The sequence below is a fragment of the Strongylocentrotus purpuratus genome, unplaced genomic scaffold (assembly GCF_000002235.5).
Source record: "Strongylocentrotus purpuratus isolate Spur 01 unplaced genomic scaffold, Spur_5.0 spur5_scaffold_10, whole genome shotgun sequence".
NCBI classification, from domain to species: domain Eukaryota; kingdom Metazoa; phylum Echinodermata; class Echinoidea; order Camarodonta; family Strongylocentrotidae; genus Strongylocentrotus; species Strongylocentrotus purpuratus.
Window position 1 is genome coordinate 22566903 of NW_022145595.1, and position 26301 is coordinate 22593203.

Genomic DNA, 26301 nt, shown 5'->3' on the forward strand with positions numbered 1-26301 from the left:
CAGTTAAGTACGTTGACACGCATGATCAGTCGGCGTTCGTCGTGTTCTCGTCCACTCAATCTAAAAGTCCCTAATGCCTTAAAAGGATGTCACATTGCCTTAAAAGGGCAGTCCACGTTCTCGTATTGCAGAATCCAAAGTCCCTATTATATTCCTTTCATAACGCCCACCGCAGAATTCTATGACAGTTTCAAATAACAATAAAATGCACCCACGGTTCGGTGCACGCCAGAAATTCACGGTGAATTTCGCGACACATTTCGTGTATTTAATTGCACGTACAGGCCCAAATTCACAAAGGAGGTTTGTCGACAAACCTAGGTTTATGTACGTCATAACGTCAAACCTAGGTTAGTTTGTAAAAACGCGTCAAAACGCGACATATGACGCTAATAAACCTAGGTTTGTCGACAAACCTCCTTGTGAATTCGGGCCATAGAGTTAAACCAATGTGCCATGTACACCGGGGATGGGCGGGGTGCAGACATATACGAAGTGGGCATGGCTTTATCCGGCCCTGTACGGTGTGTTTAGGGGTAGGCTGTCATTTCTGCCTATTCCAAATGCTCTCATAAATTGCCATTGTAATTTTTATCACTATTTTGATTGTTATTTTTTATCATTCCATTCCGTATTTGTATGTTTTTTTTATGAAAAGTGTTAAATAAACTTGGAAATGAATTGAAAAAATACATGACTGATAGACCCGTTCGTATTTCATAAAAACTTAATGACCCCCCCCCCCCCCGTCCTTTCTACTACACATCATTCAAGCGGAAGTATTGAACTAACTATAGTTTATTGTCGGATAATTGAAAAATGGATAAATTTATTAGACATAGGAATTTAGAAATGGAAGATTCTAGAAACTTGTCAATTATGGAAAGTGGTGAAGCATTGTAACAAGGCCATTTTCAATGAAATTCTCTACTGTGTCATACTGACGCTAACAATACTTTGAAATTACGTCCCATTGTGTAAGGTGTTATTGTTATGACCACGACAAAAAAAATGAAACACGTGCTTATGAATTTCAATGGTGTTTTGTTAGCATATATCTCTCACTGTCTGCACCATATTGATCATGTTGATTGAAAGGGTTGGGTTCTGTGATAATAATTGCAACAAAACAATCCTGAATGAAAGGTTATGACGATAAATACAGAAATGCATATTATTCCAGATTCGATATTCCAATTTTGGAAAGATTTTTTTTTTTTTTTTGCGACAGCCACCTAAATTTTACAGCATGTGATCGCTAAACCTGCACATGCGCTCACATGCTATTAAACGGTTAGGGTAGTGATAGGGTTATAATGAATAATACTGAAGATTTGTTCATAATTGTTCTTTATTATAGCCCTATCACTAACCCTAACGGGGATGCTGTAAATTTTAAGTGGCTGTCGCCGGCAAAAGGAAATCTTTCCCCAATGGAATTTAATTAATATAGGCGCCGCAGTCACTGTACTGTAAGATACCACGGGAGTATGCAAAAGCATTCGAGTATTGTGCGTGCTTGCTCATGTGTACCGCTGCAATGGGCGTGTATTTTGTGTGTGTGTGTATAGTGGTATACCACCTGATTGCACGCCGTTCCGTCTAGATAAATGTATACACTCATATTGACTCATCTTCAACACACACAATACGAGGGGTGTGTTATATTATGGGCGTTACTAGATAATTCGCCCACCTACACCACACGTTATCACAAGTATTGCTTATACAACCTCTTGGATATTATAACAGAGAGTAGGATATTTTGTAGACGTTAATAACATTCGATTTTTATCATTATCGCTATAACATCAGCTGTGTGATAGCCTTTGGCAACTGAAGGTATTACAGACTCTTATTGATACACAGAGAGGGTAAGTAAATATTTCAAGTACTAGTATTACGATAAATATGCATATATACCAGTGACATGTGAGTTTTACTTGTTGGTATTTACTTAACATACACGTACAGAATGGTGAACAAATGGCGGGCGTTGGAATGTTTGTTGTTCACCTGTTGAATGTTGACAATAATTGTGATATCTCACGAGAAGTGAGATATTATACAATAATATTTCTCAGATTCCTTTAGGACCTTGGACTAAAGTGATATTTGTATTTCACACGCACTACATGAATAGATTCGTGGACACTGTGTGACTCTGCATATTTGATCTTGATCTTTGTGATGATGGGTGCTTCAGCCGGGTAAAGCATTTCTTATTTTGATCCAAAACGAGAGATGTTTTGAGGGACATTTAGTGATTTTAGAGTAGATTTGAATATTATACTTCGTTTGATTATATATGGTTATGGAATTGCGATTCATGCAAGTACAGCGCAGGCTCTATCCGCTAGAGTGTCTACGTGTATATTACATGCATATGTATTATATATATATATATATAATATACACACTGTCTACATATATTAACATGCATATAATTCACACACATACACATATTTGTCATTCATAATCAAACGTTTCGTCATTATCATCTAGAAGAGCTATTGTATAAAAAAAAAATATATAATTCCAAATATCAATATATTAAAAGCAGGATTGTGAACAAAAATTTGAACGAGTAAAACCGAAAATAAAGATTGTACACAGCCCTGGTCGTACTGATAGGACATTATAAGTCAACCTCGTGTTTCCTAGAGAATAAAATATCATATTTTATGTTCTTTGAATACTTAAGTAAAAAATAAGGGGTAACAAGTTGCATCGTCTAAAGCCAATCAAATGGAGAACCGTAAACAGTTTATAAAAAAATAAATAATTCACAGAGAAAATAAGTGATCATTATTTAAATGAAGTTTATGGGCTGAACCTCCCCCCCCCCCTAAAAAAAAAACAAAAAAAAACAGCATTACAGCCACAAACGTACCTGTTATCTATACAAACTAATGCATTGTTTAGAATATTAAGTAATCAAACACGGTTAACTAACTTGAAGTGCATTATAATGATTGTTCATTCATTTTGGTGCGTGTACATGTAATAGAGCAGTTTAATTGGAACGTAGTATTACCCTTACAATGGAATGTAGATGGAAGTTTGAGGTTACGTGACGTCACAAAAGGAGCCCTTATTGTAGACAATAGAGGTGCTATAGTAAAACCTTGTGGCACACCACCATTACGGGTCAAGGATTCCAGACTATTGAGAGTCTATCCCTATATTTGAAGCCTCCGAACAATGGCCACCGGTCTTTAGCTAGAGATTATTGACCACTGTATCTCGTCCTTCTGCGGACAAAAGAGGAGAAATTATACAGGGCTTGTATCTGTGTGACTACTTCCAACAGCTAATGATGTGGTATGTGGTATAGAAGGCGATGATCCGACATTTTCTCCATTTTGCTCTATAGATTATTTCATTGAAGAAATAGGTTGGGTTTTAGGTTGGTTTTAGGCGTTATCTAGGGTTAAGTTTACTAGACTTGTTGGTTTCAAAATTGAAGTTAAGAATTCTACTGAAAAGGACCACGGAGGGTAGTCGCTGGAGAATATGTCGTATTGAAATTAATTGATCGTAGGCATATAGTGGTGGTATTGTTGGTATTGGTATCAATACAAGACTACAGTATTTACAGTACCTAGGAAAGCGGTAATGTAAAGTAGTTCTTACGTTCAAAGAGTTTGCTTCTTGAACAATGTTGAAGCACGTTGAAAGATGCAAACACGATAATATTGTCAAATTTTGACGGATTAAAAACCTGGCAACGACCATTTGAGTTATCAGCTCATCACATCTCATAAACTCGCAAGCCAAATAAAGATAGTTTAAATAACCACGATTCACTAACTGGAATGACAAACAAATAATGGGAAAAAACGTAAGATTGTATTCGCAAATGGGTAATCTACATTGCGGAAGCTGTATTTACTCTTAAAAGTATTAACAACTTAATAGGCCGTAGATCTTTCCTTGTAATGACAGGATGAAGTTCATCCTAGGCCTAGCGGTATTTACTTAATATAGGCCATTAGAAGTACTTCGTTGTTGTTCCGTGACCATAACATTAACAACAGGTATACTTCAGAAATTATTCACCTAAGATCAGTGGTTTTTGTATGTGTGCTCTGGTGGACATTGGCATCATTAAGATACTTTTGTATTTACGGTCAAACCTGCTTTAGCGACCCCCTGTCTATAAAGACTACATTTTCGTTTCCCTTCGGAACATTTTAGGATAAGGAAACATGTACACAATATACATGTAGACCACTTGCCTATACGGACTACTTTCTTGTCTCCCTTAAGCGGTCTTTATATGTGTTTGGTAATTTAAGGAAAGATAATGGTAATTATTAGAATAATTTGTAGTTCCATTGCTCTATTACAGGATTTCGTAACTCGTAAGGCATATAAAACATGAATTATTGTTACATAATATAAATCTAAGACATGATACCTAGTGATTACATGTTCTGATTAATTAAATTGGATACGCATCTTAATTCACATAAATTTAACTTTACATAAATAGCTATATACATTGGTTGAAATACATAAATGCTTATATTTTGTATTCTTTATTTTATGTTTGTATTCTTTGTATATCGGAAGTTTAGGGGCGGTTAATACAAAAATTACAAAGCGCTTGCGAAATGGCAAAGAAAAAATAAGATTGAATGAGTTAAATTACATAAAATTATTTCTAGAATTATGTTTCAATTATTTTGTCTGGTGGTAGGTTGTCCTTGCCATCATAAAAAGGCACATGTATAGTGATTGTCATGTAGAAGAAAACATCATATGCAACAGGTTGCCTTTAAGGAGACGTAACTATGAGAAAGATTCAGCTCTAGTTTTCTTGGAGGTTGAATGCTCGAGAATTTAAAAACGCCCCTTTCCGAGATTCTACTAAAAGCATTTTTTTTGACAGCGTGTTACATATATTATGATGTCTTGCTGGATAAAAGTGCTTAAAAGGTAATAATTCAAAGCAGTAATCCTATCACAAACACCCTCACATACCTGATTTATGAGAATATCAATTTCTATACAATTTTCTATACATTTTCGTAATGTTACCAAATTTATGCTTAAGTGTTATACGTGTTGTTAGGTTGGGCAAGCCTTAATGTTTGTCCTACCCATCAACAACTAATATATGCAATTTGAATTCTGACAACTGAGAAACATGTTCATTTATTCGTAACAGGTGAATGAACTAATCCGTATCGATACACTTAAATGTTTGTGCATGAATTCGTTTACATTCCGAAAATGGTCTATTTATATCTACCTGTTGTATGGTTCTGCTTGGATGCTTGCATTTAGAGCTCGAAACCGATTATTCATATCAAACAATTGTGTGCAACCATGTGCAATGATTAGTCCACAGTCGAATGCAAAGGTTTGAACTTTCCCCCTTTATTTCGACTACGATTATTATTTTTCTCACGAAGTGATAACTATGCTGATCAGTGGTGGCCTTAACGTACACAAGTCCGGAATTGTGCTCCTCCCCTTTTTGAGGTGATGGCCCCTTTTTCCTTTGTGCTTTTCATAGATTCATTTACACATTGTAGGAAGGGTGAATATATGATAGGGTGAATATGTTCATATTTTCCATTTGGGTATGCAATGTATGCGGTATGACGTATGAGACGATTGTCTGTGTCGCTGCGCGTGATACCAGGAAATATATTGCTAAACCAACTCAAATTCCACCTATCTCTTCAACCAATACATGAATATTATGAACGACAAAGTGCAGACTCCATACAGAATACATTAATAATAATAATAATAATACATAACATTCATAAGGCGCCAAATCCACTTGACAGTCAAATGCTCAAGGCGCATTAACAGTGTTTGATATATATAGGAGATTCGAAATAGGCCGATTGATTATATAAGAATGGCGAGCAGAATACGTTCCTCACTGCTTCCCTAATTCACATGAGTGTTATGTTTTAACTGTTAATATTAACAAAAAAGTCTGAACTACCAAGTACCATTCAAAGAGAGAAAGAGGGAAAGAGAGATACTTGTAGACAGAAACGGATGATGAGATAGAGAGGGTAAGGGAGGAAGGATACAGAGAGGGGGAGGGAGAGAGAGAGAGAGAGAGAGAGAGGGGAGGGAGAGAGAGAGAGAGGGGGGGGGGGAGGAAGAGAAGAGCGAAGAGAAAATAGAAAGTAAGAACTAGATTGTCATGATTATACAAAAAAATGTTCTCCTCTTTATCTTGCAGCGGTAAGAAGGTGAGGCTTCAAGATGACGGCACTGGCATTTAAAGAACACAGAGAACATTTGAAGCGGTTGGGAGTTCCCCGGATTGATCCGATGAAACAGTCCGTCGAGAAACAGGTAGGATTGATCATCGGTTGCATAACGTATGCCCATAAATGGAGAGGGCACTCGTGTATTGGTATTAAAAGCAAATAATATGCTTTATTTAAATATAGACCGTGGGAATTATGGCCTTACATGGCAGGCCAGACCCATTTCCAATTTGAATTGAATAAATAGAGAAAGATTTAACAAACAAAACAGTGACAGTCTTTAAATCGGATGAAGAAAAAAAAGTAATGGAATGTTGAAGTTTCGCATAATTTCATGAAACATTCAAACAGGGGGGGGGGGGGGGTCGCATCAGACGTACTAAATTAATTCGTTTAGAAGTCCATCAGTTAGAAGGAGGATATAAGAAGATGGAAGGCGGTAGTACCATCTTCTTTTTATGTTGCTTTCCACTCACCCCCAGTCTTCCTACCCATCCCTCCCTCTGTCTCTCGATCTCTCTGTCTCTCTCCTTCTTTTTGTTTCACATTTATTTGGGCACTTCTCTCCTTGCTCCCCTTTTACCAAGGCCAGTATATGAATGTTCATTACTATGTGTTTTTTCTTCTTCATAATTATCAGGGTACAACTGAATATGTCCGAGTCAACCCCATCACAGCTAAGCTTGGTCAAGAACTCGATTTCTTCAACGGCGTGGAAACCCTCAATGATGTCTTCAAGAGAGGCATGAGACTGTCCAGTAAGTATCAGGGGTTAGAGGTGTCCAGACATGTTTTGCTCCGGCGACAGTTGCACCGGGCTTTATGCCGTCAATGACATAGAAATATATAATGTTAGAGTTAAGGCTTGTTCAGCTATGACGCGGTAAACCGCAGCAAGCCGCCGCAAAAAAATCCACCGCGGTCTGTTTATGAATGGCAACTGCGCGCGAAAAAGGTCCTGTGCGTATTTAGTTAGTTCTGGGGGGGGGGGGGGGGGGGCGTTTCACAAAACTTGTCATCAGTGACAAATGACAATTTGTGTTATAAGCTACTGAAATCCTTGCTTCTGATTGGTTATCAGCAGATTTTTCACTGATTTTTGTGATTTGTCACTGAAAAAAGGCTTTGTGAAACGCCCCTCTGTGGTATAGTGCAAAAATGTAAAGCGTATTATACACAAAAAAGGGTCTCGTTTTTTGCCGCGTCATTTCTGAACGAGGTTTTAGGGTTGCAAAGTGATTTTTCTCATATGGAAATGTGGAATTGTCTTAGTTCTAGTCCAGCTTACAAGATTTGTAATGGACATGATCCGCACGATTTGATTGTTCCTCCAATTTTCTAAGATAAGTCTTCAATACACAGTACACACACAGAACATTAAATAAAAAACGGAATGAACTACAATACTTTGAATCCAGTCTTGATACATTTATTGATGCTATGCCGGGCGAGCATCGAGTCAGCTTGCAGGTTGTCGAGAAAAACATTTGGTTAAAAAGTATGCATAATTATTTTGCCAGCTTGTTTGCAATAATGATAAAAAACTGTTGATATATTCGTGTTTTTGACAGATAACGGAGATTGTTATGGATGGAGGCCCGAGCCCAAGGGAAGATACAGATGGGTTACATACGATCATGTGAGTAAAACGACATTCCTAATAATAATAACAATGAAAATGAAAATGACAATAATAACAATAACAATTATAATAGTATTGATTATTTAGGAGAGCTACAACAAAAAGTATCACATCGCTTACAAAATCAAAAAAGGTGAAGAGAAAGATACTCATTAAACTGGTCAATCATATTTAACCATTAATCATTTTACTGGTTTTTACCACGTACCCTTTTGTAAGAGTATAATGTTAAAGGATATGGTAAAGTAAACTACCAAGGAATAAATTGTGATATTGTGGTATTGTGATCGTCGTAGAAAATTGACACTGGAGCAGTGAGTTGAGCCCCAAAACCCATATCTGTACAATATCTTTGCTTTCCTACAGATCTACCAAAGAGCCGGGAACTTAGGATCTGGTCTCATTTCTGACGGGGTGGAGCCTGGACAGCAGACTATGATTGGACTATATTCGCAGAACAGAATTGGGGTAAGAATGCCCCCCCCCCCCCCACCATCCACATCCACATCTCTGAATCCTGGCAGCGTTACTATAAATAAATAAATCAGTTGGTGTATTAAACGCTCATGGTAGTGGGTTCTCATGGGGAAATTGGCACCGTTTTAGTGTTAACCCTAAAAAGGGTGTTGTTAATTTCCAAGGGTGGACTTCACTTTTACAGCCGACAGGTCTTTTTGTTTTGCACTGTCCCCGGAACCTACCACTCTCATCATAATAAAATGTCCTTTAATACCCTCGAAATATATATGTAAGTTGACGTAATTTCTAGTGAGACGACGGGTTGGCTGCTTCAGAGCCCTTTGTACAAACAGACATATTAATTGGTTATTCAATAAAATATGGTGTCAGCGAATGATAATGCAATACACATGGACAGTTGGACACTGACTACTATGAGGCTTTGAATGTTAAGCCAACTTTTATTGTTTTTGCCAACCGCTTCTGGAATTATTATATTACATTAGTCTATGGAGACTCAACTAATTACACGTTATGAAACGATGGATTGTTTAACTTATTAACAAAAAGAAGATTACCTTTGATATCATAACTCAGACATTTGAAAGTGGTGGATACGTGGGGAGTTCATTTCACCCCACACCGGGTGAGTTGTTGGAAACCTGCATGGTTAATTTAATTATTATCCATCCAAGCAAGTTTGTTTTTAATCATTTTGATGCATTATTCCTCACCGCAACCGGGGACAATCCACAATGCTGTGTTTTTTTAGAGGGAGAGAGAGAGAGAGAGAAAGAGAGAGAGAGAGAGTTTGTGAAAATGAGAGGGGAGCTCTACTTGAATTTTATAAAACTTTAGATCCGAAATCTCTCTAATACACGATATCAGTAGTAAATAGATAAAGAAATATAATTTAAAATTGGAGATGCATCATCATCTTATCTCAAAAGACATAATTCACGATGTTTTAAATTCCCCTTGCAGTGGAGTATTACCGAGCAGGCGTGCAATCGATTCTCGTTCGTCCTCATCCCTCTCTACGACACGCTCGGACCAGATGCTTGCAAGTACATCATCAACCAAGGTATGTGTAATAAACACGATCGCAAAGACTTTCGAGAAATCAACTCAAATGGCAATTCGTATATCCTCTTGTACATCCCAGAGAACTTGCGTTTTTGATTACGTATTATGTCATTGTAATTTTCGCATTTTTCGATGGGTACTGCTGGACATGACTTTTGAAAACTGCCTTAAGTTGATTCGAACCCACAACCCTTAGATTGAGAGACAAGACTCGTGAATGAACCATTATACCATGATAACTTCATTAAACGCAACCAAAACCCAAGCAAATTGTATATCGATATAGAAGACATTTTACTCATAAGCCTCCTTTATCTTCGTGTAGAGGGTATTTCAAATTGCAATACCTCCTGTTTGGAGCCAGGAGGGCGTTAACTCATATGCTTTGACTTTAACATTCTGGCTCTTAACAGATGTATTATCTTTTTAAATAAGTTGAAGGCGACATTTTGAATATTGCAGAACCCGCATGAAATCCGAAACCCTTAGGACAAAGTCATTAGTCTCATTTACCTTTGTCTAGAGAGCAGGGACTTTTAGATTTGCACGTCGACATAGTGGACTGCTACGTGTGACGTCCTTTTAAGGCATCGAAAGGGCCTTAGAAGGACGTCACAGTGCCTGGAAGTTACACGTAGCAGTCTACTATGTCGACGTGCAAATCTAAATGTCCCTTGTATTGAAACTCGTCGCCTGTTCAAAGAAGTCAACCTTTGAAGGTGGAATCTTGATGGGTGTATACCAGCATGAAACCCGCCACACAGAAAGTAATGTCTTCTCCGCATGACTGTTTCCCTTTAAAGACCGTCAGTACTAGTTTGGCTAGGAGGGATTAGACCACACAGAGAGGTCACTGGACAGGTGGTTATCTCATCAAATCAGCTCTCAATTAACATAAGGAAAAGAGCATCATGATGGACCAATAGTTACCAATTGTGCATGGTTTGTTATATAGAGGGCGCAAGTAGCTATAAGTAGTAGTAGTGCAGTGGGCCTTCAAAAGCATCCTTACATACTGAATTTTGTCTAATTATTACGTCACGTCGCCCCCAAAACAGCTGAAATTTCTACAGTCGTGTGTGACACAGAGGCACGGGCGAGCCTTCTCCTCAAGAAAGCCGATCAGATGCCTGGTTTGAAAAGAATCGTCTTGATGAGCCCAATCACAGATGAATTGAGGAAAACAACGGAGGAGTTGGATGTCAAACTCCTTCAGTATCGAGAAGTCGAGGTAAAGAACCAGCTTCCGCGACGATGTACTTGTACTTTTATTTTGATAGACATCTATTAAGAGTTAAAGGTGGTTCAAAAATTTGTTTACGAAATTAATTTGGTATTATGTATGTTATGTTACAATAATAATAATATCGATCATCTAAAAGTGCTAAGAACAAAAAAGTACAAAAGCGCTTTACAAAATAAAGGTAATCAGTTGGAGAAGTATAAGTCTGAGATCCAAGGCCGGAGATCAATCTAGCGGCTCGATTCTGGACAGTTTTAAGTTTCTTCCTGTCTTTTGCTGACAAAACAGTGTAAAGGCTATTAAATTATTCTAACCTAGATAGAAGTAAGAATTCTAACAACGAAGTAAATGAGACGGCAATTTTCATCAACTTATTATTATTATTATTGTCATGGTAATCTTAAAAAAAAAAAATTGAATGACGTAAATCTCAGGTCTTTCTTCTACTGACTTTAACATTATAACATTACATTACACCGACCAATACTGGTAAGATCAGTGAATTTGTTGTATTTGTTGTAAAATAACATTATTGATATTAATTTTGTTAATTTTATTATTGCTTATTCAGGAGAATGGATTGAACAACAAACAGCCAGACCTGGTAAGTCGGATGAAATATACAAGATAATATATATGACAAAAGTAATATTATGTGAAATACTTGAACTTTTATGCACTTAGATGCAAGTTATAGATGGTTTTAGATGTATAGTTGGAGCATATATCTACTTTTATTCATTGCAAACAAACATTAAGAAGATAATGCAACTTGGAGGGGGGGGGGGGCAGTATTATGAGATATGATGACGATTTTCTTGTTTTAAATTCACCCCTCCCCCCCCCCCTCAGAATGTAAATTCTACAATCCAGCCAGATTCGGGGGGGGGGGGGGGCTAGTACATGTCACTATGAACATGACTGACAAAGAAAGCTGACAAAATGTTACATTCTATCAGTTTAATTCTGATCACTTATCAATTTCTGTTATATCTTTCTTCTAGTATTTCATACTTCGTTAGATTTTCTCAATAAGCTCAAGATTAGATCCACTATATCTATGACAGTAATCACAATCAAGTTTAACATTGATAAAATAATAATAATAATATGCAGTTCTTGTATAGCGCATAATAATTATGTTATGAAATAACATCTCTATGCGCTTCCAAAGAGCTTTAGAAATCATTACCCTAACTTTAGCGCACAGTGCATTTCAAGAAATAATCCTACCAGGTACCCATTTACCTCACCTGGGTTGAGTGTGACAAATGTAGATTAATGTCTTGCCAAAGGACAGTATTGCCGCGTCCCTTTTTTCAGTGAATGGATAGGCATATACCAGTTCATCCCATTGTGGATATGCCACTTTTCACATAAAAATACACCTTTGGTCCCTAACAGAAATTAGGGAGATGTGAGTTGGTCTAGCGGCACGTTCACTTGGTCAGCTCTCTGTCTTTGCCTACAAACTAGCTCAGGCGAACCCAGTTCGAAACTGAGTCACGTCTTTCGGATGGTGACGTTAAAATGTCGGTCCCCAGACGTACAAAATCATACCTTATTGATACACGTCTGTAAAAACTACATTACACACACGCGCACACGTAACAACATTTTATTTTGTTCTTGCCTTCCTTTCAGCTTCCCAAGAGATCCGACCTATGTACGGTTTGTTACACTAGCGGGACCACCGGGAACCCCAAGGGAGCCATGCTTACACACAACAACATGGTCAGCAACCTAAGTGCCTTTATGGCACTCATAAATGTAAGGCCTTCTTCTACTGTTAATCTTCACAGGGCTATCACGAAGATGTAGATTACCTGTTGTGTATGCAGGCACACAAAACACCGGGGGGGGGGGCGTTTCACAAAGCCTTTTTTCAATGACAAATGACAAAAATCAGTGACAAATCTGCTGATAACCAATCAGAAGCAAGGATTTCAGTAGCTTATAACAAAAAACTGTCATTTGTCACTGATGACAAGTTTTGTGAAACGCCCCCCCCCCCGGGTCTACACCCTACTCTTTGCGAGAAGTGTAGCAAGTAACTTGTATAGGGTGTGACTCTCCTCCTTCTCAGGCGCCTTTAAATACAGTATCTAGCTATGAACTGAAACAAAAAAAGTATTTGTTTATAGTTAGAATGTATAACATCAACCCCAAAACATTTACTTGGCACTGTAACTATTTGGATAAGGAGTATAAAGAAAATAATGTATATAAAGCATAAAACCCTGCGTATGGGGCTATAGCAGGGTGCCCAAGTCAGAATTTGGATTAGTGCGCCCCCTATTCTATGCCGGTATGTGCGTACGCGTTCGTTAAGTCTATTCAGCAAGGCGTTTTACAGTTCACTACAGAACTGCGATATCTGTTTCAAGAAGAAATATTTGAAGCACATAGTTTGACTACAGTATATCAACATGAAACCCCTTACATTGAGAGCACAATACATTTCGGTGATTGACACACTTTAACCTAACCAATGGTAAAGCTAGTTACTAGGCAACTGTTGAGAACGAATTTGAAGTAGAAACGGAGGAAGATGAGGTTCGGGAGGTAAAGGTTGCTTTCACCTTACTCTGGTAAAGAAACGGCCAATTATCAAAAACTGTACCGAACCTATTAGTAATTACCATTTAAAAAGGGCTAAAGAGTGACAGCGTTTAAAATTGATGTATCTTAATATCTAAACTGGATCCAAACCTAGATTTTCTGTTTAAAGGCCGCTTCTCTTCTTTTAAATGGTGATTTAAGTTGAGTAACTTTTCTTACATGTATTACATATCTACTGTCCCGAAGATTTCACCTATGATATTTTTGTCTTTGACATTTTTAATTGTGATATTTTGCGCCTGACATTTTTATTTCTCACATAATTATTTACCTCTGACATTTTTAGCTCTGTAATGTTTAGCTTTGGCATTTGTCCTATGGCATTTTGTTATCTCAGAGATGTTTCCCCGTGATATTTGTTACCTCTTACAAATTTACCTCTGTCATTTTTTACCTCTGACACTTTCAATTCTGATATTTGCCTTCTGACAGTTATACTTCAGGGGGTGTTTCAAAAACATTGTTAGTTGAACTTAACTCTAAGTTGGACTGAAATATATTATGGACAGCCATTTGTAGCCTTATAATGTAATATTTAAGTATTTTAGACTTTTCATAAATTCCACACCAAGAACATGACATCTCCCATGATAATAGAAAATATGAATGATTTGAATCAACATGTTATGCCTTTAAAACAAACTTTTACAAAATATTTTCAAAGATGCTAACGCCTTTTCATGAATTTTAAAGTCCAACTTAGAGATAAGTTCAACTTAAGATATTTGTGAAACACCTCTCTGTTTTCAACCTCTCACACTTTCACCTCTTATACCTTTAATCTGCCATTTGTATCTGGCACACTGCGTTGTATTCCGCTGTAGGGTCAACGCTTAGGTTAGGGTTACTTGTGTTGCGGGGTATTCTGCATTTGTTCAACATACCGCTCATTTATAATTGTTTGAAAACCTTTCTTAGATGATATTAAGAGAAAAAACAAATAAACGTTCTCGTCTTTTATCACTTCACAGGATAAAGCACCTATCAGCAACGAGACTCACTTTTCCTATCTACCGTTGGCGCACATCTATGAACGATTTGCCCAGGTATGTTCCGAATATTCATGTTTTTGAACTTCCGAATGTTAAAGGTATAGACCAGTTTTGGAAACGCCCCCTTTAAAAAAATGAAATGGGAGCTCTTATTACCAGTCACGTGAAAGAATTGTTTTGACTAATACGTGATGATACAAATTTTGACGGGAAACCGCCTTCTAATTGATATATTTGGTAAATCTATCCGGACTGGATAGATATCGCGTAGTCCCATATACATCTTTCTGTGTACAGTGCTTGTAACTTTACCAAGGCTGGGCCAAATTTCTAGTGATTCCAGAACATTGCAGTACACACCAATACTTATTTGCTAGATGATCAACCTTTTCTGAACAATTCCACAACGTTTCTTTCACACAATGGTCTATACCTTTAAACCCACTGTTCATTAATTCGGAGGCTTGTTAATCCCAAATGTTGTTTCGGAATAATGAAACCTATGTTATTTCATTTTACATGTTCGAGTTCCAGGAGTAATGAACATGTGGATAAATAAACGTGTGGAATAGCAAATCTGTGGAGGTGTGGGATTAAAGTTTTTAAAATAGTATACAGCCTTTTTTCAAAGTTCAGGAACGAAAAGGTTGCATGGTCTTTGAAGTAATTACGTAAATGAAAGAAATGTATCCAGAAGTTGTTAATTCGTTATCCTAACAACGATACTGTATTTTTTACACTAATATTGCAATGACGTATCCATGATTCCCGGGTGTTATGACGGGGGGGGGGGGGGGTAACAAGTCTTAACATCTCATGAAAAAATATCAAATCATTTTTGGAGACGCTTTTGGGGTCGGTGCACTATGAGTGGGACATTTTTTAAAATCTTGATTGTAAATTTATGAGATTGGATGCGTCCGGGGTAGGGCGCGTGCCCGTTTGCCCCCACCCCGGAAATCAGCCTCTTCATTTGGTTGCCCTTTCTCTTGCAGGCACTAGTCCTAGCACACGGTGGTCGTATCGGCTTCTCTTCGGGTGATATTAAGCTCCTCACCGATGACATTGCAGCTCTCAAACCAACCATCATGCCTGTCGTACCGAGGGTCATGAACAGAATCTACGACAAGGTGTGTGTGCTTCTTTGCTTGAGTTGTTTTTTTGTTTTCGTTTATAGGTGTTTACCGTAATCAAAATAAAATAGTCCAATGGGGCGTTGCAAGAAAGTTGCAATCAATCGAAAATCCCCAAATCAAGTGTAAGTCTTGCGAATTATTGCAAATTTGCTATCGCACCTCAACTCTCTTGCAATACCCCATCAGTAAGAAAGAGAGAGGTTGAGAGAGAGTAAGAGGGGGAGTATAAAGGGTAGATTTAGTCAGCTTAATTTAATTGTTAGAATTTTAATCCGAACCAAATCCTAGAAAATTTAGGAGACTAGTGGGGCGTGGCAAGAAAAGTTGAGTTCCAATCGATTGCAAATATCAGTTGCGAACTCTGCATCTTGCAATCAATCGCAACTTTCTTGCAACGCCCCCATAAGACTAGTTTAAAAAACAGATGAAATGAAGCACAGAAAATATTTTGTTTTTTTATTGTTTTCAACTCTAAATATATTTCCAATCTCTCTTTTGTTAGCATTTACGTCCCAGGAGGGTATTTAAATCATTTTTACCTCTACTTGGTTTTAATATTTCACTTGAGGTGAGAAAACCTTTTCATCTAAAATAAAATAAAAATTCGACGTTTTTTTTATTTTTTATTTTTTACTGTCGATATTGTACTATGTTAATTATAATTATGTAAACGTGATATTTTGATGTTACTGTTTTTTTATTATGGAATTAAATAAATACTGAACTTGAACGTGACGAAACGTTTTTAGGAGGTATACCACCACTTTATATGACCTTTAAAAGGGGTATCCTAATCTGAATTTGTATATTTTTCCGATTTTTCGAGCAGTTTCTCCAGGGCGTGAAAGAGAAAGGCAAGCTAAAATTCGCCGTCTTCAACCTAGCCAGGAAGAAAAAACTTGCACTGCTGATGAAGTGAGTAGTTTTATTTAGATGTTGTTCATTTTATTATTATTTTTTCTTCTTTGTTTATTTTTGTGTGTGTTGTAATTTAACAGACGTGAATCAGTCGGATATGAGACTTATACCGTTGCTAAAGTCTGAATAATTCTTTTCTTTTTTCCAAAGAAATTTTTGTATTCAATCATTCTTGAGCAAGAACAAAACAATAGATTTGTTGTGACATATTGGTAAATTAAACATTGTTACATCAGTTGCAAATGTCTCCATTTATCAAGTAATACGACGAATGTATTGCGTTTGATAGAAAGAACCCGCTCAACTTCATTACAACGTTAAGCATCTTCTTAAAAGAATTCAACGATAGCCGGTCCCTTTTGTGTTTCGCAGAGAAAATATTGTGTTGTGCATATGTTTGTTTATTTTATGTTTGTTGTCATTTAACAGACGTGAATTAGTCGGATATGATATTTACAACGTTGCCCATAAAGTTGGAATAATTATTGTCCTACATACCTCTTTTCATGTAGCGATTGTGAGGATATATATTCTTCATTGATAAAGTTTATGTTTAAATAGTCATAGAGATTGGTCTATAACGTTCTTTAGAAGATTTTATATTTTATAAGAAACTTTATCTATCAAGAATAAACCATACTGTCACAGTCATTTCATGAAAGAGGTGAGCAATCAAATATTCCAACCGTATGGGCAGCAGCGTATTTATATAAATCACATATCGAAATCGTGAATAAATCATTCCAGATAATACTGTACGGAATTTTAATCAATTTCCACCTGACGTCATTAAATGTAACCTACGTAAAAAGAAAAGTAAAGTAGCTAAAGTAAAGGAAAGTTCGTTATATTTCAAACTTCGTACGTGTTATATGGGGTGGATCACAATTGTCAACTGCAAACCATTTCCTGTTTGCACCGGCGGTAAAATACGCTTAAACAATAAAACGTACACATTACACGTCAATCGATATCGAAAAGATCATTTTCAAATGCATCGTATGGCATTGTTTTTTTTCTAACACCGAAACACTTTGATTCCTCTTAACTATTTTGTATACGGCTTGAGCTCAAATAGAAACTTTATTCCTTTTGCTGTATTCTAGAACCTAAAGCGTTTTTTCTTTATTAAATAACTCATGATTTCAGTAACATATATGATTGATTGAGCAACATATAACTGAATTAATTGTTAATCAGTGATATAAAATTTCATCAAGAAACGTAACAACATGACGCTTTCTCGTTAAATCGCTCTAGGGGCAATACACGCACAGATACAAAGTGGGATAAAATCTTCAAACCACTCAGAGTAAGTTATATTGTTTACTATTTTCTTTATCATCTGCCTTTGTATAATACCATTGTGGTACAGGTCATTGTTTTTGTATATATTGTTCAATTGCGAACAAGAGCAAGTTCTGGGGGGGGGGGGGGGGTTGGTGTTTCAGAAAGATCCTAAGTTGGACTTAACATTTATGGAAAGCCATTAGCATCTATGAAACTATTTTGTTAAAGTTATTTTAAAAGGCATAGAATGTTGATTCAAATCATTCATATTTTCTATTATCAAGGAGATTTCATGTTTAAAGTCTAAAATACTTCAATTTTCGCTTTTGAATATACTTTATTTTAAGGCTACAAATGGCTCTCCATAAATCCAACTTAGAGTAAAGTTTAACTAAGGATCTTTGTGAAACATCTTCAGGTATCGACAGATTATTGTTGACAGCGGGGCACTGACACCAGCAGTCCCTGTATTCCCAAATAGGCAAATCAAGTTGATTCACTGCTGGTCAGATGATGTAATGGTGTGGTCACTATTAAAACACCGAGGTAACAAAACAAATGTGACACATGTAAGGTAACAAATGTGTGGAGCATACAATGTGATAATATAAAAAAAATGGTATACTTACATGGGAGAAATAGGGATTTGCATGACAAAATAGAGCACTTAGATCTAAAAGCAAACCTGGCCCTACCAGGAAATAAAAAAAAGAAAAATGCAACAGCATCATGTGTTACTGCACATTTATCTGGCAGTTTGAAGATCAACTCCAGCTTTAATACTTTAGAGACATGTAACTGAAACTTTGCAATATGAACAAACAATTAGGTTTATGGATACACAGTTTGTCCCAGTAGCAGTAGGTGAATATAAAGGCCTACGTCGAGTATGAATTCTCATTGTTTAAATAACTGTATTCATAGCACTTACTTGTTCTTTAAATTTCCAGGAAATTATGGGCGGAAACATTCGCTTCATGACGACCGGTTCAGCGCCTACAACAGAGGAAACCAAAAACTTCTTCCGATGTGTTCTGGGTGTAACGGTAAGTCAAGTCTTCCTTTTTGTTTAAATTGCCAGGTACCTATTTACACCGGGGGGGGGGGGGGAGTTTTGTGATTAGCGCTTTTGATTGGGCTACTATAGATAATGGCGCTCTACAATTCGCGGATTGGATTGGATTGGAGTGTCATGCCAGAAGACGTTAGTGCCGAGTTTGATTTCGAACCCTCAGCCATTGGATTGAGAGTCGCGTGAATGAACCACTAAACCACGACACCTCCTCGAAACGAAGAAGAGGAGAGAGGAAAGGGGGATGGGGAAGGGTCAAGTTTATAAATGAATTAATGCTTCGACCCTTCCTCCACCATCCTCTCATGGGTAGTAGGGACGAATCACGTCAAACTGCTTGAAAAAGCTGTAACGAATACTAAATTGATACTGAAATTCGGTTATTGGACAAAAATACGATAAATGAGGCTCCCCTTTCTCCACTCTCCCCCTTTCCCTCCCTCTCTCTTTTCCTCTTTCTCTCTCTCTCCCTCTCTCCCTCTCCATCCCTCCCTCTCTCTCTCTCTCTCTTTCTCCCTCCATTTCTCTCTCTTCCTTTATCTCCCTATATTCTCTCTCTCTCTCTCTCTCTACCCTCTCTTTCCTTCTCTCTCTACCCCCTCTTTCCTTCTCTCTCTACCCCCTCTTTCCTCTCTCTCTCTCTCTCTCTCTCTCTCTCTCACACACACACACACACACACACACACACTCCCCTCTCTTTGACTCTCTGACTCTCCCCTATCTCCCCACCCTCTCTCGCTCTCTCTCTCTCTCTCTCTCTCTCTCTCTCTCTCTATATATATATATACATATAGGCCTATATATATTCCCTTCTCTTCATTTCTCCTGCTCTCTTCCTCTCTTTATCGCTTTCCCTCAAGAAACAAAAAAGGGTGGGCTCCTCTCTTTCAAGATTACAGTCACCACTGGGTACCCTCAATCAAATTCCAGCTTTTGCGGATCTAATTGTGTGCAATTGATATATTTCGATACAACGGAGAGTGCATTTAATTTGGAGTACTGGGAATTCGCACCGTTCACCAAGCTTTTCCATTTCATTTACAAATCGCTATTTATTACATTAACGGACGATGATATCATTGTGAATGATAACAATCTTTGAAATGAAACGATTAGTGATTTCATTAACAAAGCTGATGGGGCATCCCTTGGCGACGAATCGTTCTCCCCCGAGCGGAAATGAGGGTAACAAATCTCTCGCGTTTTGTCAACAGTTGTTTCACCTTTTGCCTAATTCAATGGGATCGATGTAAATTTAAAAGCCCCTCCTGTCAGCAATATAGTAAGGCGAGAGCAGCAGAAAGCAGGGAACGGCATGAAGTCTCCTACTTGGTTACTCCTCCGAAGAAATCTTATCCGGACATTTTGTCTGGCTTGGCTTCTTTCAGAGTAATATAAACCTTTGTATTTAGACCAAATAGATTTGTTGGTGCTACTGTCAGATCGATCATGTACTTTGAAAATTAGGAAATGAAGCTATTGCGAAATGGGTCAATTAATCGTAATGAGGAGAGTTTTTTTTCTTGCAATGAAAGACTATATTTATTTAATCATCCAGAAACGAAAACAACTCAATGTTTTGGAACAAATATTATGACAAAGCGGTAAAAGCAAACCTGTTTACAGTAGTACATGTGTCAATTTATCTAGTGAAAAAAAAAAAAAACTTATTGTTCTTTATACACAGAACCCGCTCAACATCATAAAAACAGCTCAGCATATTTTTGAAAGAATATAAAGATCACGGTTCTTCTTTATATTTTGTAGAGAATATATATTTGTTTTTGCATATACAATGGCAATGTTTAAGTTATATGGGAGACAAAACAGAAAGGACATTTATTCAAATACACTTTATTGTTTAGAAGAGAGCTTTGAAAGTCTTAGAATAAGTACCGCGTAAAAGGGAAATCCACTGAATACTGTAAAGAGTTGTGTAATCTCATTCTAATTACTAAGTACAGACTATTGTTTTCTGTTGTATAATAATGTTCTAAAATACCTATGGAATTACCATTCACGGACTATTATATCCTGTTGTGTATAATGTTCTAGAATAACTAAATGTCTACATGCAAAAAGATACCTTTTTTCTGTTGTGTTATGTTGTTCTAGAATAACAAAATACATACTAAATAACCATTTACAAGCTACTATTTACCCTATTTGGTTCTAGAATTACAAACTTCCTATTCTGTCACCAAATATTTACTTTTACTTTTCTCTTTTGTAATATGTTACAGCTTCTGGAAGGCTACGGACAAACGGAGACCACAGCGGTAATAACGTGCGGTATTCCTGCGGACATGTCCCCCGGTAATGTGGGTTCTCTCATGCCCGGTGTCGAGATGAAACTGGTGGATGTCCCAGATATGAACTACTTCGCCAAGAACGGACAGGGAGAGGTAAAGAGGTTCCCCCAAATATATCATTGAAGGGAAATTCGTATCTAGAGGGTTAATTTTATTTATTGATATATTTCTTTGTTCATTTGTTTCTTTCTTATCTTTCTTTTCTTTCTTTTCTTTCTTTTGTTTTGTTTCTTTGTTTCTTCTTTCTTTTATTGTTTTTCTTTCTTTCTTATCCTACTATTCTTTCTTTCTTTCTTTCTTTCTTCCCTTGATTTAGTCTGTGCTCTGGTATATAGATTTGTATCTCTTAAATGTTTAGACATTACTCATCTGAAGGGATATAACTTTTTATCTTTTGCTTTCCTTGATTCTTTGTTTGCTGTTGCATAGGTTTGTAGCCGCGGTAACAACATCTTCACCGGGTACCTGAAAGATGAGGAAAAGACGCGGGAGACATTTGATGAAGACGGTTGGATGCACTCTGGGGACATCGGAAAATGGATGCCGGTAAGTAGGAAGAGGTGTCGTGGTCTCGTGGATTCGTCACCGGACTGTAAATCACATGGTTCGCGGTTCGAGTCCAGATTCGGCACTTATTATGTCGTTTGACAAGACATCAATGTACAATTGCCACTTTTCCATAAATGGGCACTCCGCGGTAGAAAGAAAATGCTTGAATGGTTTTGCACGTTATCATGGTAGCTCGCGAACACCAGGGTAATCATCGTAGGCTACCATGCATAAACAAGGCATATAGGTCTATTAATCATTATTTAAAAAAAAATATTATTTTTATTATTATTATTTTCATCATTATTATTTTTATTATTATTATCATTAGCATTACTATTATAACTATTATTATAAGTGCTATTATTATTATCATCAATATTAATATTATTATTACTGTTATTATAATCATTATGATGAATTTTATTGTTATCATTAAAATGTCTTCATTATAGATGAGAAACAGAAAAAAAACATCACCCATTTTTGTAATTTTTTAATGTTTCTTCAACATTTTACATGACATGTCATACATATAATCGTGATGGAAGCTTGGTTTAAAATGCATTTTTTTTTTACCCTGACAAACTGGACCCCTTTTTCAATTATAGAATGCATTCGAAACCGATCAAGAGCTGATACTCTATGACAAAGCAAAATTAAAACATATCGAGTTCTAATTTCTTTGACAGCCCACAAACACACGAGGGAATCCATTGCGTTTGCAAATCAAAAATGGAAACATAAAACCAGTTGAGAAAAAGACATCAACCACAATAGAATCAGTAATATTGCAAAGAGTATCAGAGGAGATGAAATATGTCACGTACAGTATTTCTAAGTCTCTTCGCCCTATTTGCTTGCCTCATATAGAGGGAAAAGCGAGGGGAAGAGTGTAGAAAAAGGGGAGGGAGTGAAGAGACAGTGAGAGTGTGGGGAAAATATCGAGGGAGATATAAAGAGGGGGAGGGAAAAAGAGCGATTAAGAGGGAGTTGGGGAAGGGGAGATAGAGAGAGAGAGAGAGAGGGGGGAAGAGAGAGAGAGAGAGAGAGAGAGGGCGAGACAGATAGAAGGGAGTGATATATAGATAGAAAGAGAGAGAGAGTGAGGGAGGGAGGAACAGATGGGGGAGAGAAAGAAAGGTGAGGAGAAAGAGAGAGACATAAAAATCTTTGCAACCGCGTATGAAGAGTAATGTATATCTAGCAACCAAAAATTGGGCTTTGCGAGAAAACAAATAACTTGAAGGTATTTTGATATCAATTATCTTCAATTTCATTTGTTCAGAACGGTACGCTAAAGATCATCGACAGGAAGAAGAATATCTTCAAGCTACAGCAAGGAGAGTACGTCGCTCCAGAGAAGGTAGAAACAATCTACCAAAGAAGTGAATTTGTGGCACAGGTCTATGTCCACGGAGATAGCTTACAGGTAGGTCATAGTTCAAACGTTATTACCCCCCCCCCCTCCCCCGAAAAAATAGGGTTAGTGCCTTTATTGCTTTTACGGAGAATAATTATCATGAGAAGCAAATAATGACAACAGATCTAAATACAGAGGAACCAAGCAAAAGGAAAACCGTGAGTTTGGCGAGCGGGGGGGGGGGGGGGAGGGGGGTTATAAAGAGTTTCTCAACACAGAGAAGATAGAAACAGTCTACCAACATACTCATTTTTGGTACAAGTCTAAGTCCACGGATATTACTAGGTCATAGTGGAAAGATAATTTTCAGACACACGCGACACGTGAAAATAATTTATTCTTATGCAAAGAAGAAAACACAATCACTTCAACGCAAAGAACAAACAAACTTCCATATGTAAAATTGGAAGCGGAAAAGGAAAATACGCCAACACCGAGAACTTAAATGATAGGCTAGAAGGATGTAAACTTTAACAAAGATTTAGCACCTTAGTGGTTCCTCAATTCTGTTTATCTATTTACTTGTAGGTTGATTTAGGTGCTATAATAATATAAATTTCCCTGCTCAAATCCTACAAGTAAACAATTTATGGAGGCTTGTTATGTTTGTTACTTCTTAGCTCTTACCCCGATTTCAAACTTTATTTCAGAGTTTCTGTGTCGCCATCATCGTGCCGGATGAGGAAGTGCTGGTTAAAGTAGGAAAGTCGAAGGGACTCGGATCAAACTTTGAACAACTCTGCAAAAAACAGGTAAAAGCAAAAATGAAAACCACGATATGCTCTTCAACGAAGTGATATAAGTTGGTTGGACGTAGATGTCTACTAAAGGCCCTCCAGATATGTCGCCGTAAACCGCTGCAAACCGCGGCAAAAAAAGAAACAATTCGCGCTCGAGAGTTAACAGGTGATTTATAGCTAAAAGTAAGAACATGTCAAGAATTGCTAGGCAAAATATTATATAATCGGTCGGCACCACTTCTTACAATTGTGACGTCTTCTTTTCTCAAATAAAGATTTCCAGACCCTTGTCGAAAAGTTCGTATTTTTTTTCGGAACGGACGCAAAAGACTGCACAATAAATTTGCCAATCTTTTATCAATATTTTCATAATTTCGCACCCAGTTCTTGAGAAAAGGTCATCACTAGGAATTTCAATGTTCCTTATTTCCATTGGTGGTATAAGATTTTCGAAACCTTACAAATTTTCTGAGATATGGAATGCGCGCGAATTGAGGTCATGCGCGAACTAGGATCACACCAACATAGGATATTTGAGCTAAGGCTTGGCAACATGCTTTAATACCGGATGGGTCATTTCCAAATTCATAATTATTTTCCAGAAGGATTGGTCCTCCCACTTTTTTGATAAATTCCTTGATTATGTTTTGTATTGTGTAACACCAGCGCATACAAGTGAACAGATTTTTTTTATATAGCATAGTCTATAATCTAGTCCACTTATATTGCAGTCAGTTTAACATTAAATGCAAGACAACTATGGAATTAAAAAAAAACAGATGACTTATTTTTTTATACTAAACTCTTTTCGTTTTTTTCTTGGAAATTCTAGGAAGTCAACCAGATGATCCTCAACGACTGTGTGAAAATCGGAAAGGAAGCTGGACTCAACTCATTTGAACAAGTGAGTATAGGGCTAGTGACATAACATCTCCATTTTTTGAGACTATACAATTTTCATCTTAAAATGTTTTTGGTACCCTACTAATATGTTGTGGTGCCTCTTGCGTAAGCGGTGAAATGCACATGAAATTTTTAAACGCAAGTCCCAAATACGAAATCCTGATTTTTTAATTTTTTTTTGTTGTTGAAAATTTAGCGGCGTTTTTTAAAATGTTATTTTTCGGTGCGTTTAAGCGCAATTTTTATGCAAGAGAGCCCAGTTTTAGAAAAGAGAAAATGAAAAGTATTCTCGACGAAATTAAAGAGTTAGCAAATAAATTAGTCTCAGAAATCACTGTTAAACTTGTATTTACGTTGGAAGCAGAACAGTGCCCGTATGGGTTATATTTTGTTCAGATTCGAGCTGAAGATAGAAATTCAGTATATGCATAGTGGATAGCAAAGTATCAACAACAAAAAACCTCAGAATGAAATTGGTATCAGCAGATTCATTTAAATTTTTTTTTAATGAGACTATTCTTTTTTATTTAATATTGTAAACAATTTTGTTTATCTCTGTAAATGCAATTTATACTTAAATGTTGTCTCTAGCAAATAACCACACTTTCGTGTACATTTAGTTATCCTACTTATTGTTATGCCTTTTTTTCAGGCAAAGAAACTGTATTTGTGCTGGACATTGTTCTCCCTGGAAAATGGGCTTCTCACCCCTACCATGAAATCGAAGCGTCCAGCGCTGAGGGACCATTACAAGATTCAGATCGATGCTATGTACGGACAGAAATAAAACCTTTCATTATGGATGACGTCAACGTTTATGTGTTCCTTTCTATCATATCTTTTGTTTTTTTCTATTATATCTTTTTTTTTAGCTGCATTTTTTCATAGATTCTTTCGTGTGTTTTATTTCATTGTTACATGTGTACCAACATTTTCCTTTTATTTTATAAAGATTTTCATACTTCCTAATCGAAACATGTCTAAGATATTGTCAACCGTATAAGACCTACCACTTATTGAACCAATTTCAGTTACGAGCGACTTTTAAGTTACTATGTAATGATGTAACATTATGTAATACGAATTAAAGCTACTTGAAAACACTGGATTTTGGTAAATCGGTAAACAAGTTAAATGGTTTTAGCATGCAATATTTTTTATAGTTTTTAACAGTAATGTTGTATCGGGAGAATTTTTTTTTTTCTCTTCTTCTTCAGTAAAATTAGAAATGACGATAACTGTTTCTGCTCTGACTATTACATATGGCCGCTTTTAGAATAGCGCTCAGATTGGCCTTGAGTGACTTTATAAACCTAGTACTTAAAGTGCACTTAACAGGGTATTAGCAAGTGAAAAGTGATTCTTTCTTTCTGTATATGTATGTTTGTATGTATATATTATTCTCTAAATTCAGCTCTTTTTTAAATTTCAAACAAATATATACTACATGTACTTATGAGATTGTTGTTCTTATCCTTTTGATAAAATATATACGATGAATCTTTTTACATTTGTACAGATTTCGTAATATTATATATTTGATATTTTTGTACGAGAAGTAGACCTATGTGTATACGGGTTACTAATCTCATAGGATGGTCATGGTTCTTGTAATACGTCTTTCAGTAGAGGTTTTAACATTCAGCATTGCTACCGTCTCATCATT

General features: G+C 36.8%; 1 protein-coding gene across 1 annotated transcript; it reads left to right on the forward strand.

Moving 5' to 3' along the window:
- Positions 1-1639: 1639 nt before the first annotated feature.
- On the forward strand, positions 1640-26046 carry LOC575831 (long-chain-fatty-acid--CoA ligase 6). Its single transcript, XM_030979795.1, has 20 exons — positions 1640-1874; positions 6218-6333; positions 6889-7006; positions 7820-7887; positions 8257-8358; positions 9334-9433; positions 10494-10666; positions 11250-11282; positions 12323-12448; positions 14272-14346; positions 15288-15422; positions 16258-16343; positions 17607-17658; positions 18587-18682; positions 20952-21113; positions 21450-21566; positions 22858-23001; positions 23643-23744; positions 24565-24636; positions 25288-26046. Exons 2-20 carry the CDS (start codon positions 6241-6243, stop codon positions 25420-25422), a joined length of 1989 nt encoding a protein of 662 aa, XP_030835655.1. The 5' UTR covers positions 1640-1874; positions 6218-6240; the 3' UTR covers positions 25423-26046.
- The last annotated feature ends 255 nt before the right edge of the window (positions 26047-26301 follow it).